A 16,354-nucleotide genomic window follows, 5' to 3' on the forward strand; every position below is an offset into this window, starting at 1 on the left:
ATGTCTTATCTAATAGTTTATCTTGTTGATCTGCACAAAGAACATTTTTAAACCTTTCCTCAGCTGCCTCTGCCTGCCTTTCTCAATCTTTTCCTTTGTTTTAATCAAGCTTGCTTACAACTGGCCAGTGGTTTCCCACTGTGCTCAGACACACTCTGGATCCCTAGGCACAGAAGACAGGGCATGCTCTGATTCCCGCACGCCAGACTCTCCACGGGCTTCACCTCCGGCCATACTGCCTATCTTCCATTTGCTGAACATGAAGTCTGTTCCAAGAGCAGGGCCTTGCCTTGCTTTCTGTCCTCCCTGAAACTGCTTCTGCAAAAGATCATCCCATGGCCACAATTTTCTTAGAAATCTGGTCTCAACTAAAATGTCTTTTCCTCAGTGACAGTTCTTTCTAAAGTAACCTCCCCACACACACACACACATGATCCTGTTTTATTGTCTTCTTAGCACTTAATCACCATGAATTTCTTTTGTGTTTATTTGTTGCCTATCTGCCCCACTAGCAGGTAAAGTCCATGAGGGGAGAAACCTTGCCTTTTGTTTGCTTACATCTGTATTGCCTGTTGTACAGATTGTCATAAGTATTTGTTGGGTGAATGAATGGATGAGAGTGCTTTATTGTGTGATTTACAACTTGCCCTCTGGCTTTTGCCTCCACCACCAGACTGAAGCTGTTCACTCAGGTCACCAGTGACCTACTTCACATTCTTTTCACAGCTGCTGAAGTAACCTTTTTACAACAGATTGAGGGTGCCTGAGTGGCTCAGTCAGTTGAGCATCCAACTCTTGATTTCAGCTCAGGTCATGATCTCAGGGTGGTGAGATCGAGCCCCAAGTCGGGCTCCATGCTCAGCATAGAATCCACTTGATATTCCCTTTCCCCCTCTCTCTTTGCCCCCCCCCAAATTAAATCAGTACATCTTTAAAAGAAAAAGAAAAAAAGCTCAAACTTTTACAACAAACTATTCACCATGACCCATGAATCCCTATCTATGTGTCTAGCCAATCACATTCATTGATTGTACTTTTACACTATTCTGGCCATGTTGACTTCCCTTCAATGCCTCAGGCACACAACCTCGTTATACATGTGGCTGTTCTCCGTGCTATTCCCTGTGCCAAGAATACTTTTCCTGACTAGCTGTTCTGATTATTCAGATCTGTGTTTCATTGATACTAAGATAGTGTCTTCATTCTACTAAGGAGATGGCACTCTTTCTTACTACTGCCTCCTTAGTTGCTATCCTCTATTATTTTATCCTGCTTATTTCATAGCATTTAGCGTGGAGTGTAATAACTTTTATAGGGAGGCGAGTGGTGTGCTTGATACTTTTGTGATCTTTGGCGCAAATATTCCTTTCTTGTTGAAACCTTTTCTTGTACTCACATTTTCCCTCTGGTTTTCTTCCAACTTATTTGCCATCCCATCTTCATCTTACTCCCTTTTCATGAGCCTCTCCTGCCACTAGTCCCAGGATGTCTGTCCCTGGTTCTCTGCTCTTCACATACTATGTATTGCCTCAGGTGACCTTCCTTAGCCCCCAGTGTCAACCACACCAGTGAGAAATCCCGCATGGTCATGAGCTTTTGCTCAACACGTATTAAGGGCCTCCTCTGGGTTAACTACTATCTTAGACACTGGGAATACAGGCTAGAAGACATAGCCCCTGCTCTCAGAAGGCTTACATTTTAGTGGATGAGACAGAAATAGTGAGCAAATAAATAATGTAAGTGGGAATGACTGCAGTAGACATAAAGCAGGGCATGAAAGTGCTTGGGAGGCAAGTAGGTCATAGAGGGAAGGTGATAAGAAAAGACCTGTGAGGATGTGATACTGGGGACCTGGATAAAATGAGAGAAGCAGCCGTGAGAATACCCGGAGGAAGAACATTCTGGGCCATCGGGAGAGCCCCAGGAACCAGTGTGGCCAGTGCCAAAGAAGCAAGTGTGGTTGGAGAAGAGAAGGTCAGGGTGGGACAGGTCATGACAGGATATTATAGGCCACAGTAAGGATTAGGATTTTAATCTAATTGTGATGCCAAGTGATTGGAGGTCTTTGAGCAGGGAGATGATGCAGTTCTGCATTTAGAGTTGGAGAACCTCACCCATCCTGTGGCCTTAATGGTGAGTGGTCACAGTTAGCTTTTTGCAGTCAAAACTATTTATTTGCAAAGTCACACAAGTACAGTATCAAGATGTTCATCCCTGAGACATTGTGACTTCCTGACATACCTTTTATCAAAGATGACATGAAGTTCCAAGTAGTTTTAGTGTTAAATACAGTACCTTTGATTCAGATTTTTGAGAACTTTTAATCTGTAGTTGAGGTAGATGGTGACTTTCTGTTACTCACAAGTTGATTAACAACCTCTTGGCTCCCCTTCTCTACCTTTTATGCCAGGAGAGAGCTGATTATAATTTAATACATTTTTCTAGTAATTTTTATACCATTGTGATTTGCTTATTTTTGTGGCTTGTAATAATGGATGGCTTCTTGGGGTGTTTTTTGCTGGTTCTGAATCACCAAATTTGAGAGACCAGCAGCAGATGTTATAGGTTGTCTCCTAAATATAAGGATCTTTGGCGTTGTTGGGATGAGACAGTAAACATCAGAAGCTTAAATAGTAATTTTCTTTCCCCATCAAATTTATCACTTGTTACTAAACTGATCATTTCTCTTACCATTTCAAACTGGAGTCATCCCGAATTTAGTCTTCTTCCTAATCTTGCTTTTTAACAGTCATTGTGTAATTATCACAAGCCTACCTTTTTTCAGGATTTTGTCGAAATATCTGGGATTGTACCTGTATAGTTGGGGGAAGAGGAGTAAGAGCAAGTGCAGGAGTGGCTCCTGGCTAGGGCTGGCTCCTGGTTGGGGCGGGGGAATGGGGAGGTGGCAGCAAAGGATCTGCCATCCCTGACATCCACGGCCACTGGGACAGTTTTCAGCAGGATTTCCCACTGAGTTTTGCTGTCTGTGCGTGATAATCCTGTGAAGCAAGTAGGGCCAACAGTATTTTTGTGTGCGTACAGTTGAAAAATCTTGTGCCCATCAACACAAAGGATAGGAAAGGGCTGGTTCCATAAACCAGGGTTGACTTCTATCTAGTTCATTGCCATTTCCACTATAATGAAACACTGCCTTAATAATAAATAAAGTATGGACTGGAAATAAAGAGCATGCTTCTAAACACAGAGGTCATGTGCCCAGTCGGTCTAGTACAAAGGACTGTATCCAAGATCTAAGTGACGAAGGGCTGTCTTACGTGAGTGAGTACAGGGAGGGAGAGAAAAATGAAGAAAATGAAGGTCATAGGGCAACAGCCAAGCCACTGTTTTATCTGAGCTTTTCTCACTGAGTCACAGTTTGAACGTCCTCCCTTCTTAGGTCCTTGGGCTTTAGGTTTGTCCAGTTTACTGTTGTTTCTCTGTGTTCTAGAGACGGAATATAGCAAGTATTCAGTTATCATTTGGAACGACTGTCATGTTTGATCCTAAGACATCATCCACACTAAGAAGCACCATTCTTAATGTACCACTAATAAAAAAAACACAGCTTCCAATTGGACTAAGAAACAATTCTTTCTTATCATATAAAACATTACTTTTTAACTGCATAGAACAAATAATTCTTTTTCAAATTTTTAAATAGTTCTTTGTCTGAAACATCTAGGAGTTGCAGCATCCTGTCATTTTACCAAGAATGACAAGTTCACCCACAGGTTGGTGATGACCTGCATCACTATGATTACTTGTCCATCAGAGACAAGATACTTTGCATCTTCAGAGCTATACACTTTTTTATATTTTAACAACTTAGAATCAATAAAACATGGTAAAATTGTTGTATTATTTTTCAAATAATTTCTGAAAAAAACATTTGTTGTCAGCCTGGGATGATTGCTTAACAGCTACAGGCAAATGTGGTTCCTGTCCTGGTGGAGTTTAGTTGGGAAAACAGATAAGAACTGCGCTAATAATCAGTCACAAGTTGTGTATGACTCTTTATTTTGGAGATAGGGAATGACCAAAGAATACTCCTTTGAGAAGGCAGTACATAAGCTTAAAATATAAAGGGTGAGAAAGAGAAACAAGTGTGGAAATAACAAAGGGGAGAGTGTTCCTAGCAGAGAAGAATAGAACATGTGGCTATAAAGACGCCGAAAAGGGAAAGAGCTTGGTAGATTCCAGAAATCCCAACAATGGTAGTGTGACGTGAGCAGAAAAGTTTGTGCATAGCTAGTACTTTGACCTCTTTAAACCAAAATATGTCCCAGTTTGGGTTTGGAAAAATAAATGCCTTGTCAGATATGGTCACGATGTTGCAGTTCTTAAGGCATATTTAATCTTTTCACTAAATGCCTTCTGAGGACTGGAATTACCTTCCAATAAAATCTTTTATTTAAATCCATAGTCCAGGGCAGCCCTGGTGGCTCGGCGGTTTAGTTCCTCCTTCAGCCCAGGGCGTGATCCTGGAGACCCAGGATCGAGTCCCGCATCAGGCTTCCTGAATGGAGCCTGCTTCTCCCTCTGCCTGTGTCTCTGCCTCTCTCTCTCTCTCTCTCTCTCTCTCTCTCTCTCTCTCTCTCTCTCTCTTATGAATAAATAAATAAAATCTTTAAAAATAAATAAATAAATAAATCCATAGTCCATAGAAGTATTCAATGCTGATGAATTTATAGCCATATAATTATATAAAGCTGATTCTCGTTATGCATGGGTTCTGTATCTGCAATTCTGCACGCTCACTAAAGTGACCGTGTGGCCCCACATTGAGCGCACTTGATGCTTTCACAGCCACTCACAGACACGCAAAGTATGGCAAAGAATCCAAGCTGCTTGGCATGTAGTTTCTAGCTGAGTCCACACAAGGTGACACTCTGCCTTGTTGCTTTAGCTCTCATTCTGTAAACAATGTCATTTCCATGGTCCGTTTGTACTTTGTACTGTGTTTCTCAAATTTTTTGCTTTTTTTTTTTTTTTTTTTTTTGGTGGTTATGCTGGTTTTTTTTTTTTTTTAATTTCTTAGAGAGAGAAAGCATGAGTGGGGAGAGGAAGAAGCAGACTCCCCGCTGAGCAGGGAGCCCAGCGTGGGACTCCCAGGATCAAGACTTGAGCTGAAGGCAGACACTCAACCGACTGTGCCACCAAGGTGCCCCTTTAGTGATTATGCTGTTTTACATGGCCTCCAGGCCTGATGCTGAAGTGTGGGCAGTATTCCCAAGTGTCAGAAAGATAGGATATGCCTTATGGAAATAATACGTGTGTTACATCAGCTTCATTCAGGTGTGAATTACAGTGCTTCTGGCTGTAAAAAAGAAAAACAAGTTCAGTGTTAATGAACCAACAGTATATATTAAATGACATAAAACAAGGTTATGTATTGATCTGCTGACAAATACATAGTGACAAGAGCCTCACAGGAACCTAACCTTATATTTCCCCTGGGAGCGACATTTCAGTTTTTGCTAATTTAGTGTTCACAGCACCTTTGTAGAACATAAGCACCGCAGATGACATGAATCCATTGTACATGTGTATGTGAATACATGATTAACGTGTTGCTGTGTAGCAAGCCACCCCAAAACTGAATGGCTTAAAATAGCAACTGTTCATTAGCTCCTAAGTCTGTGGTTTGGCTCAGCTATGCAGTGCTTTTGCTGGATGTGGCTGGGCTTAGTTGTCCATTTGCCATCAGCTGGTCATTGATGGCCTCACTCACATGTCTGAGGATTTGGCTGGGGCTCTAAGCCACGCATGTACCTTCCAGCAAGCTAACCTCAGCTTGTTCTTATGGGGGTGGTTGCAAGTTTCCCAGGAGCAGTACAAGGGCAAGCCCCGGTACATGAGTGGTTTTCAAACCTCTGTTTGTCTCATTTGCCAGCTCTCACCCACTGGCCAAAGCACATATGCTCCCCCTCTTGATGAGGAGCCCATCGAAAAGGGATCAATGTGGAGAGGGGAAGAATTTATCTTCTGTTTTTATACTATAACTCATTTATTACACACTTTGCTGGATTCTTCACATACTTTTATTGTTACTTACAAGCCAAAGAGGTAGTACTTTGTGTCAACCCTAATTGGCACCAAAGGAAATAGAAGTTCAGAAAGATGAAGCAACTCCATAGCCAGTAACTAGCAAAGGCAGGTCACACATGTCTGAACGGTTGCAAAGTTTTTTTATTCTGTCTCTGTTTGCCTTCTGATAGATGAATGGTTAATTTGCCTAATTTGTTTGGTCCTTGGTAGGAAAAAACAGCAGTAAGATTAGTTTCATCAATGTAGGAACGAAAAAACTGCCACACCTTGTCTTGGAAAAGAAACTTGTCACTATTATAACATAGTGTGCATAGTCTTACTAGTATAGTGAGTTCAAGAAAATCAGGGCAGCAGTGATTTGCAAATTTGTGGTGCTTGATCTGCATGAAGGGCTTACATCCTCGGTATGGAATCTCAGTTATAATAGAATTTATTTCAGAGGACTTAAAGGAAGTTGATTAAAATATTAGAGATATTGACGTTGTCTGGAGAGATCTTGTATTTATTTCTTTTTTTAAAAAATCCACAATATTACCATAGCTAGGCCCTATTATGCTATTGTAATCATAGTTGAACCAAGAAGGGTGATTAACGATAGCAATTTATTGTACCTGAGGAGGAGAGAAAATAGGAGATGTTGTCGTTATCATAAATCATATCATAAATAACCAAAAAGAAGCACTCAGAATGCTTGTGTGGTGTCAGCAGCCAGCCCCTTCAGGCCCGTTAGCCCAGGATGTAGCCATAGAAACCCCAAAGTCATATTGTTATCTTAGTCTTGCTGCAGTTATGTGATACAACAGCATTAACATATAGATTAGGCCATTTATAATACTAGGTGTCATTTCAGGTTGGCTTGCTTATATAGCATTTTAGTTTTTTATTGTGCAGAATGTTAGAGAAATAGTGCTTTTTTACAGGTCAGTGTGTGTATAAGTATTTATAACACATCATCTTCACTCTGCTATTAATTTATTGTGTTATTGATTGATCGTACCATATGAATTGTCACTGCCTAATTGTCTTGTCTTTGCTAGTAATTTCTGTTGTTTTTTTTTTTTTTTTGTCAATAGGTTTATTTAAAAAGTACCTACCCACTTACACACACTGAGTTGTGTTTTAAGGGCCTAATTTCTGTTACATTATAGACAGCACAATTTGAAAAATATTTTATGTGGGGATGTGGATGGGATTTTAGAAAAATTTTTTAGCCTCATTTGGAACCACAAATAAAATGTTGCTATGGATTGTTTTTGTATCAGTGCTCTTCTTGCCTTTCCCAGGCATCCAATGTCTGCCCACCATTTTCCAGTGACCCCAGACCCTGCTCACAACAGGCTCCTACCCGAACCTTACCCCCTGGCAGCACCTTGTGTTCTAAACCTTCTTCGTCCCCAGTGTTCCATCAGGTTACTTCAGTTATGTCCATTTTCTCAGTCTCCTTACCTCAAAAAGTAGAAGAGAGTTTGTTCATTTGTTAGCTTTACAGCCTTAAAAATATTTTGGTGGCAACATTTTGAAAGACACTGCCTTTATCCGAGGCATAAATGAAGTGGTTAGAATGCCAAGCACTATTGCATGTAGTCTATGAAATGTGTAGAGGCAGAAATAGCTCTGTCCTGTCCTGTAGATCATCCCACATGTACCATCGACTGCATGTAGAGATGGCCCCAATAAAAAGATCCTCAACTCTTGGAAGTAGGTGGTCAGATGTTATTACTGAGGTTTTGCAGATGAGAAAACTTAGATGTAGGAGACTCAGCAAGCTGTGTGAGGTAGACTCATGGCACCTGGTAACAGATGGTACGCGTGGTTTTGGTCTTAACACACACCACCCCCCCCCACCCTGCCCCTGGCCATGTCCTCATATCCCCAGTTGTGGCTGTGTGTACCTCGTACCAATCCCTGCCATGGCGGTTGAGCTGATGGACACAAAATGTGGTTGATTCTTAAGGATGAGAAATCATGTCCTTTTTGACTTCATATAGGATTGAACAGAGTACTTGCCACAGGGGTCTTCAGAAGACATCCAGTAGATGAGTGAGTGAATGAATAATAGCAAGAGTGAGTCCCTTCAAAGAACTGGTGACAATAAATAGCCACAATATCCAGATAGACAGCAAGGGGTTTTTTGAAAAAATATGCATTCTAAATGATTCCTTTCATATTTGTTAATAAAAGAGGAATCTATTATAAAAACAGCAGGATGTGTAAACTAATAAGAGAATAGGTTAAGTTTCTGCCATAATTGCTAGAAATCTTTGCATGTATATTTCTAAGAAAAATCACAAGAAATCTGATTTTAAATACATTTAACTTTTGGTGAAATACATGCAGATAGCATTTTATTGTCCGTATATGTAAAGTTTAGAAATGCAAGTGTAGTTTCTGCCTATTTTGAGATCATGCCACTAAATTTTAAAGTTGCATGCATCTGCGTAGTTAATGAGATAAAAAGCTTTCAGTGCCATATGAAAACAATTTCCTCCCCCCCCCCAATGTCCATGAGCTTTTTAGATTATAGTGTTTCTTTAAAGGCATTTATTATTCTACTTAAAAAGATATTTTGTTCTAAGTCAATATTTATAGTAGCTTAGAATTAACCCATTAAAAAGCCTTTTGGTGTGTTCAGGCCTCATTGTCTTGTTTTGTCTTTTGTTTGAGAAGCTTGGTAAAGAAGCATTGTTTTTTTCATCACTCATCTGGGAAATGTAGCGAGTGTGGATTATTTGTGTCATTAATGAGGGAAAATTGGAGTGGAGTTTGTAGGGACTCCCCGACCCGCATCAACATCTGTGAAAGTTTTAAAAAGATGGACATTACCACAGACCCGTCCTATTTCTGATATGCAAGTAGAAGGGAACTTGGTAGTTGTACGCAGTCACACACTGAAGGAAAATGTTAATTGGGTGAAACTGGGTGAAGAGTATTCATGACTTTGTAGTGTTCTTACAACTTTTCTGTAAGTTTGAAATTATTTCAAATTAAAAGGTTAAAATGTAATTTTACGATCAGATATTGACCTGGAATCATGGATTGTCTAAATGAGAAGACACCTAAGAGATCATCTCTGTCTCATTCTTTTTCCACATCTTATGATAAGATACAGAATTTGCTAGCCAGTTAAGTATCTTTCAAATTGTATTTCTCACCATGGTGATAAATCTGCACTGAGTCATTCACATTATTTCTCCTCATTTCCTTTTTTTGACAAACAAGAAAGCATCCCACATATATGTGCAAAACTCTGGCAGAATGAAAAGTTACTTATTTATTAATATGACAGGGTTTCCTTAGATTGAACTATACCATTTATATCATTTATAATTGTAGATTGAAGTATAGCATATATATGCATATATGTATATATGTATGTAAGTTGTAGTGAATTTATATAAAGAACAGGGTTGTAGATAGCGGGCATGAGCCTTTACCAGAGACTTGACTTTTTTTTTTTTTTAAATAAAGGTTCCTATACTGCTTTAAGTGTGGTTCTTAATGTGTCTCTTTTCTTATTGTCATATTTTTTTTCCTAAAAGCGTGGGAGTTATAATTTATAGTATTCTTTGAAGAATGATAGTAGTAATGATCAATTACAACAGATACCACAGTTTCAAACAAGTTCTCACACACAAAGGATAATCAGATCAACAGTCTTATCCCTATTAATGTTAGCCAAACTTTAACACAGGTAGAATAGAAAATATCAGCTTTGTTAAGAATTCCTTAATATACCTTTAGCAGCATCAACATTAACACTTGTCCAGAAGTAGCTTCCCTTACTAAAATATCTATTATCCTTAAACAGTGTCCCTAGCAGCTCTGGACTGCTTTCATTGGAGGATAGTTATTAGGCCAGATAGAGGAGGTGATAATCCACTTGACCTGCAGATGCTAACTCTGGATTTACGCTGTTATGTGGTTTTTGAGAGATTATAGTGAAGAGGGTTGGGTTGTTGTTGTTTCTAATCTTCTCAAAAAGGATTGCAGAGGGCAGCCTGGGTGGCTCAGGGGTTTGGCGCCCCCTTCGGCCCAGGGCCCGATCCTGGAGACCTGGGATTGAGTCCCATGTCGGGCTCACTGCATGGAGCCTGCTTCTCCCTCTGCCTGTGTCTCTGCCTCTCTCTCTCTCTCTCTCTCTCTCTCTCTCTCAAATAAATAAATAAAATCTTTTTTTTAAAAAAAAGGGGGTTGCAGAGTTAACTTTATAATGTATAGCTCTGTTATTGACCAGCATTATTATTTAGTAGTTTGAATAGTGAACTCTAACTAATTGTTTTAGCTAAAAAAGCAAAAACAAACCAGACCTTTCATCTGGAGAACCTGTAACTGACTCTCTTTGTGTTGGTCCGAGGGCTTCCCTCAAAGGCCCTGTCTGAGGGACTCACCTCCTAGAGCTGATCTAGATCTAGAATTAGAAGAATAAGATATACTTTAACATATTCTAAAGGGCCCTGCCTAAGCCAAACCGTCCTCTTCCTGCTTTGGCATCATTGGGATTTATGAACTCCTGTGAGGTAGAAGGAGGGTCTTTGGAATTTAGAAATATTACAGTAATAAGTACTCTAAAATGTTTTATTCGTTCACTTGGAGAATATCGTAACGCTGTCTTCTTTCTCATTTTTTCATGTTTGCCTATTAGCAGTTTGAGCAGATTTGAGGTCCATCTTGTCATTCAAATAAAGATAGGGCTGGAAAGGGCTATTCAGTTTTTCTGAGTTGTGTAGATCCAGGACAGGAATCTGAAAATTCCTCTGTAAAAGACCAGATGGTAAATGTCCTAGACTTGCTTGTTGCTTATATAACCAGAGCACAGCAGAATCCAAAGCGGGAGGGTGATCATTTCTAGTTGCTCAGAAAAAGTGTCACAGGAGCCGGAACACCTGATTGGATGCTAAGAAGAGATAGTCACCAAAGTGTGGGGGGCAGAGCCTTCCAGGCAGAGAGAGCTGCATGTGCAGAGGCGCTGAGGGGAGGCCTAGAGAAACTGTCAGTCTGCGTGGCTGGAATGACAGAGTGTTTGGGATGCAGTGCAAGGTGAGGTTAATTATGGAATCAGATGATGGAGCACCATATAGGTAGTGCTGGGGAAATTGGGTTCATTTTACATTTTAGAATACTGCTTTTCAACCTGCTGAAACAAAAAAACAAAAGCCTTTGTAGAAGTTCAGTATGTGAAATAGATCATCTTAGGGGTAACCATTCCATTTGATAGAGACTAGGGGACCCAGTCTGTACTGTGTGGTGCTCTGAAGGGGTTCCACAGAACCCTCAGGCTTCAGGGAACTCCTCTGGCAAAGTAGTGCTGTAGGGACCTATGAAACGTTCTTAGGACAGGGGATGTGATAGGCTTGGATTTGTGGTTTCAGAAGATCAGCGTAGGCAATATGAAAGACAGGAACTGGAGGCAGAGAGACTAGTTAGAAGACAGAGGAGAGGTGCTAAGGATTCAAACTAACAGTAATAGCGATGGGGAGAATGTGCTATAGGAAAGTAGAAAACTGTGTTCACAATGTGAAAATGGAGAAACAAAGAAGTAGTCTGGAAGGATGTTTCTGACTTAGGGTTGTGAACGGGTGATAGTGTCATTCTCAAGTCCTGCTAACAGTCCTTATGTCCAAATTTGTCTTGTGCTGGTCATCCTTACCTGTTCACCCAACTCTGTGTCTAGGGCTTGAGCTGATTAATAGTCATCTTCCTTCTCTGCTTATTTCTCTTAATGACTGCATGCTCACTCACCAGGACTCAGAGCCTTGAGATGGTGCTTGACTCTTTCCTCCATTCTTAGACCTAAAAATTTATTAGATTCTATTCATTCTGTGTTCAAAAATGTCATCTACCTCTATTGCTTCCTGTTGTTACCACTATTCTAGTTCAGACCCGGTTGTAACTTACCTACATCAATTCAGTGACCCCTAACTTGTCACCTCTCCATTATTAGGTTACCTCCCATTCATCATGTATGTTCTTGCCAGAATAATTTGCTAACATATACCCTGTGATTTTTCTTCCTTGTCTAAAAATCTTTACCAGGTCCAAACTACCAGTAGAACAAAGATCACTTTGTTTTTTTTCTGGAATTCAAAGCTTCTAATATCTGGATGCCACCTTAGTAAGCTTACTTTGTACTACTCCCCATCTTGCACCCTACTTGCCAGATGAATTAATCCCTGGCTCCCTGTGTTCCACCTCCATCTCTTCGGCATCTATTCCCTCTCCCTATACATCACCATTCCTAGTCTCTAAATATCTAAAGCACTTACCTAATAAGTAAAAATCTTCTTTGATCTTTAATATCACAGTAATCTGTTTCTGCTTTGAACTGCTGTAGCTCTTTATCTGTCTTATAGTACAAACCACTTTCTATGTGCAATCCACATTGTGTCCCTGTGCTAAACTGTAATATGCTTAGTTAATATGTGTAGAAAGAAAGAAAGTGATCTTAAAGCAACTTACTCAAGTAGGCAGGGCAAGTAACATTAGCCCCTTTTGAAAGGTCATGAAACAGGCTGAAGGAGTTAAGAGATTGCCTATGGCCTGTTGCTCTGTGGTGCCAGAATGCTAGCAGAAACACTGTCTCTCTAATGCCCAAGCCAGTATGTATGCCATTGCACCATGCTGTCTCTGAAAGTGGCCAACATCAAGCAAACAAAACAGAAGACATAACAGCTTATGAATCATATCCAGGTTGGATGCTTGCATTTTCTAAACTCCCAAGAATCAACATTTGTTATAAGAGTCCTTAAAAAAAACTATGCTTTTTTTGTCATTTCTGAGGATAGTAGTCATAAAATAACCCATCTCCTGATCTTTAGAAGTATGTATGTGGTGGCGGGGGGCAGCGGTGCACATGTATGCACATGTATGCACACCTGTACACAAGAAGAAGAAGGAAGAGAAAGACCATATTTAGTCAGGTTAGGAATACAGTTAAGGAAGCAAACAGGAAATACTTTGCAAACTCCAGATCTTGAAAGTAGGCCAAATCACTTGAAAAGAAAATAATCAGTCTGGATATCCAGTCACCACTCTTCAAAGAACGATGATGTGCAAGTTTAGAAGATCTTTGAAGATTTACCACTTTACTACTCTCTAAACACTATGAATAATTCCCTTTCTTGCCTAGAAATCATATTTGAAACATCATTTTTATTTGTTAGGGTTTTCTAAATATTCCACTAATACCTCTTTTCTTTTCCTTTACCAGAAGAAGAAGAAGAGCAGGTGCCCACTGATGGTGGTACGTCAGCAGAAGCCATGCAAGTTCCCTTGGAGGAGGATGATGAATTGGAAGAGGAGGAAATTATTAATGATGAGAATTTCTTGGGTAAGAGACCGTTGGATAGTCCCGAAGCTGAAGAAATGCCTGCCATCAAGCGACCACGGCTATTAAGCACTAAAGGGGACACGCTGGATGTAGTAGTATTGGAAGCTCGAGAACCCCTCAGCTCAATAAATACCCAAAAGATTCCGCCAATGCTTTCTCCAGTCCATGTACAGGACAATACAGACCTAGCACCACCATCACCAGAGCCACCAATGTTGGCTCCAGTTGCAAAATCACAAATGCCAATCACAAAACCATTAGAAACAAAGTCATTTACACCTAAAACAAAGACTAAAAGTAGTTCCCCAGGACAGAAGACTAAATCGCCTAAAACTACCCAGTCACCAGCAATGGTCGGAAGTCCTATTCGGTCACCAAAAACTATATCCAAAGAGAAGAAATCTCCCGGACGCTCTAAGAGCCCCAAGAGCCCCAAGAGTCCCAAGGTTATGACTCATATTCCCCAAGCACCTGTCAGACCCGAAACACCAAATAGGACTCCTTCAGCTACGATAAGTGAAAAACTCAATAAAGAGACCATTCAGGTAAAACAAATACAGACCCCTCCAGATGCTGGGAAACTCAACAATGAGAATCAGCCGAAGAAGGCCATCGTGACAGATAAGACGATCGATGACTCTATCAATGCCGTGATTGCACGGGCTTGTGCTGAACGAGAGCCAGACCCTTTCGAGTTTTCTTCTGGATCGGAATCAGAAGGAGACCTCTTTACCAGCCCTAAGAGAATTTCAGGTTCAGAATGTACTACTCCAAAAGCCTCCACGTCCTCCAACAATTTCACTAAGTCAGGATCCACTCCTCTGCCTCTTTCGGGTGGAACTTCAAGTTCCGACAACTCATGGACAATGGACGCGTCCATTGATGAGGTCGTGCGTAAAGCAAAAATGGGAGCCCCTCCAGCCATGCCTCCCGGCTTTCCCTACATCTCTTCTCCTTCGGTGTCTCCTCCCACCCCCGAACCTCTGCACAAGGTGTACGAGGAAAAAACCAAACTGCCCTCATCCGTGGAAGTCAAAAAGAAGTTGAAAAAGGAACTGAAGACCAAAATGAAGAAGAAGGAGAAGCAGAGAGATAAGGAAAGGGAAAGGGACAAAAGCAAGGAGAAGAGTAAAGAAAAAGACAAAGTGAAAGAAAAAGAGAAGGAGAAGGAGAGCACCAAGGAAACCAAGTACCCCTGGAGGGAATTTCTTAAAGATGAAGAGCCAGATCCCTATAAGTTTAAAATAAAAGAATTTGAGGATGTTGATCCAAAAGTGAGGTTGAAAGACGGCATGGTGAGAAAGGAGAGAGAGAAGCATAAAGATAAGAAGAAAGACCGAGACAAAGGCAGAAGGGATAAAGAGAAGAGAGAGCGGGAGAAGGCTAAGGAGAAGGGGCGGGAGGAGAGGCCCCGAGTGGCACCGGCGCCCCTGGTGCTGCCCCCGAAGGACGCGCCGCTGCCCCTGTTCAGCCCCACCGCTGCCGCCAGGGTCCCCGCCACCCTGCCCGCCTTGTCCTCAGTGCTCCCTGACAAACTGTTTGAAGACAAGGAGAAGCCCAAGGAGAAGGAAAGGAAAAAGGACAAAAAGGAAAAGAAGAAAAAGAAAGAGAAGGAGAAGGAGAAGAAAGACAAGGAGAGGGAGAGAGAGAAGAGGGAGAGAGAGAAGAGAGAAAAGGAGAAGGAGAAGCACAGGCATGAAAAAGTAAGCATCCAGCCTTGGCCGGCTCGGTCCAGAAACAGTCCCGCTGAGAGAGGCAGGTAGACGAAGGCCGCGGTGGTGTCGGTGTTCTGGCTGTGCACTGCCCGCCAGTGAACCAGAGGGCGATTCATGTGCTTGTGAGATTTCATGTTAATTCTTAAGACCGGTAAACTTGTAACCAAGCCCCTCTGTGCTGAAAATGTTACAGATTCATAGCCCAAGAGGGAGCTAATCAAAGACTATAAGCCCTCTCGTAAACAGACTAATCTCCGGCAGTTAAAAAAAAATCCATCATCTTCACCTGTAAATAATATTTTTATAATTATCAAGTGTAGCATACACTGCTTTGTACCCAAATATCAGGTACCCAAAAAAAGACAGCGTCCATTTGACAGAGGGCAGTGTTTTCAGAGGACAGAGCTAGGCCCATGGAGTCCCTCCTGAAGGAGGGTGAGCTGGGTTGGCAAGTGTTTGGGGTTATGACTGTCTACTACTTTCTGTAGCATCTCTTGTCCTCCTCTTTTCTGCTTTTATAAGATTAGGACATGTTTCCGAGTATCTAGGCTGATTGGGCAGCCTGGCTGGTGGGCAGAGAATAATTCCAGGTATTTTACAGCATAAGTAAGTCAGTCTTTCATAGAGTACAGCCAAGGAGACTGATGCATATCCTGCAGGTCTGTAGAAACTGAGACCTCAAGCCATTGGACCCAGGATGTGACCTCTGCTTTTATAGTTTTGCTCTTCAGTCCATGGTTCCTTGGATTATAGTGGTTGACTGGTTGGTCTGAAAATTTAAACTTTCTTAAAAAGTCTAACTATTCACGGTGTCTCACACAAATTCTCAGAAACCCTTTCCCTGCCTCTCGAAAAGCAGTCTTCTTGGAGGTTGGCCAGAAAGAATACATAGTAATTTTTTCCACATAATAAACTAAGATGTATTTAACACACGGCAGATCTATTACCAGCATTTTTGCAATATTTCAAATTTCATACTAGAAAAGTTAGTTTAGCTGACAAGCACTAGGCAGCTCTCACATCTTTCTGCCTACCTTTATGCTTTTTCTGTCCCCCTTGGCTATTCTAAAATATGAAGAAGTAGAATGGAAATCCTGATACTAAAAACTGAACATCAGCAATTTAACAAGACACATCCAACTCTTGTTTCCATTTTCAAAATCATCTTATCATTCTGATATTTTCATGTGGCACCTGGCACTTGGACGTACCTTATTTTCTCCTTCTAACATACCTGTGCCTGATGTCCAGCAGGTATCGTTAC

General features: G+C 41.1%; 1 protein-coding gene across 3 annotated transcripts in view; it reads left to right on the top strand.

Annotated features, from left to right (window-relative positions):
* TAF3 (TATA-box binding protein associated factor 3) overlaps positions 1–16,354 on the top strand; it is a 176,548-nt gene that overhangs the window by 118,997 nt on the left and 41,197 nt on the right. For 2 of the 3 annotated variants that reach the window (XR_008665255.1, XM_055331508.1), the window contains exon 3: positions 13,256–15,078. Coding sequence is in view for 2 of the 3 variants with exons in the window: in XM_055331508.1 (XP_055187483.1) it covers positions 13,256–15,078 (1,823 nt within the window). In the remaining variant the exon portion in view is untranslated. The remainder of the gene's footprint in view (positions 1–13,255; positions 15,079–16,354) is intronic. The other variant, XM_055331509.1, reaches the window with a different exon arrangement.

Source organism: Nyctereutes procyonoides, unplaced genomic scaffold (genome assembly GCF_905146905.1).
Source record: "Nyctereutes procyonoides isolate TBG_1078 unplaced genomic scaffold, NYPRO_anot_genome, whole genome shotgun sequence".
Lineage (NCBI taxonomy): Eukaryota > Metazoa > Chordata > Mammalia > Carnivora > Canidae > Nyctereutes > Nyctereutes procyonoides.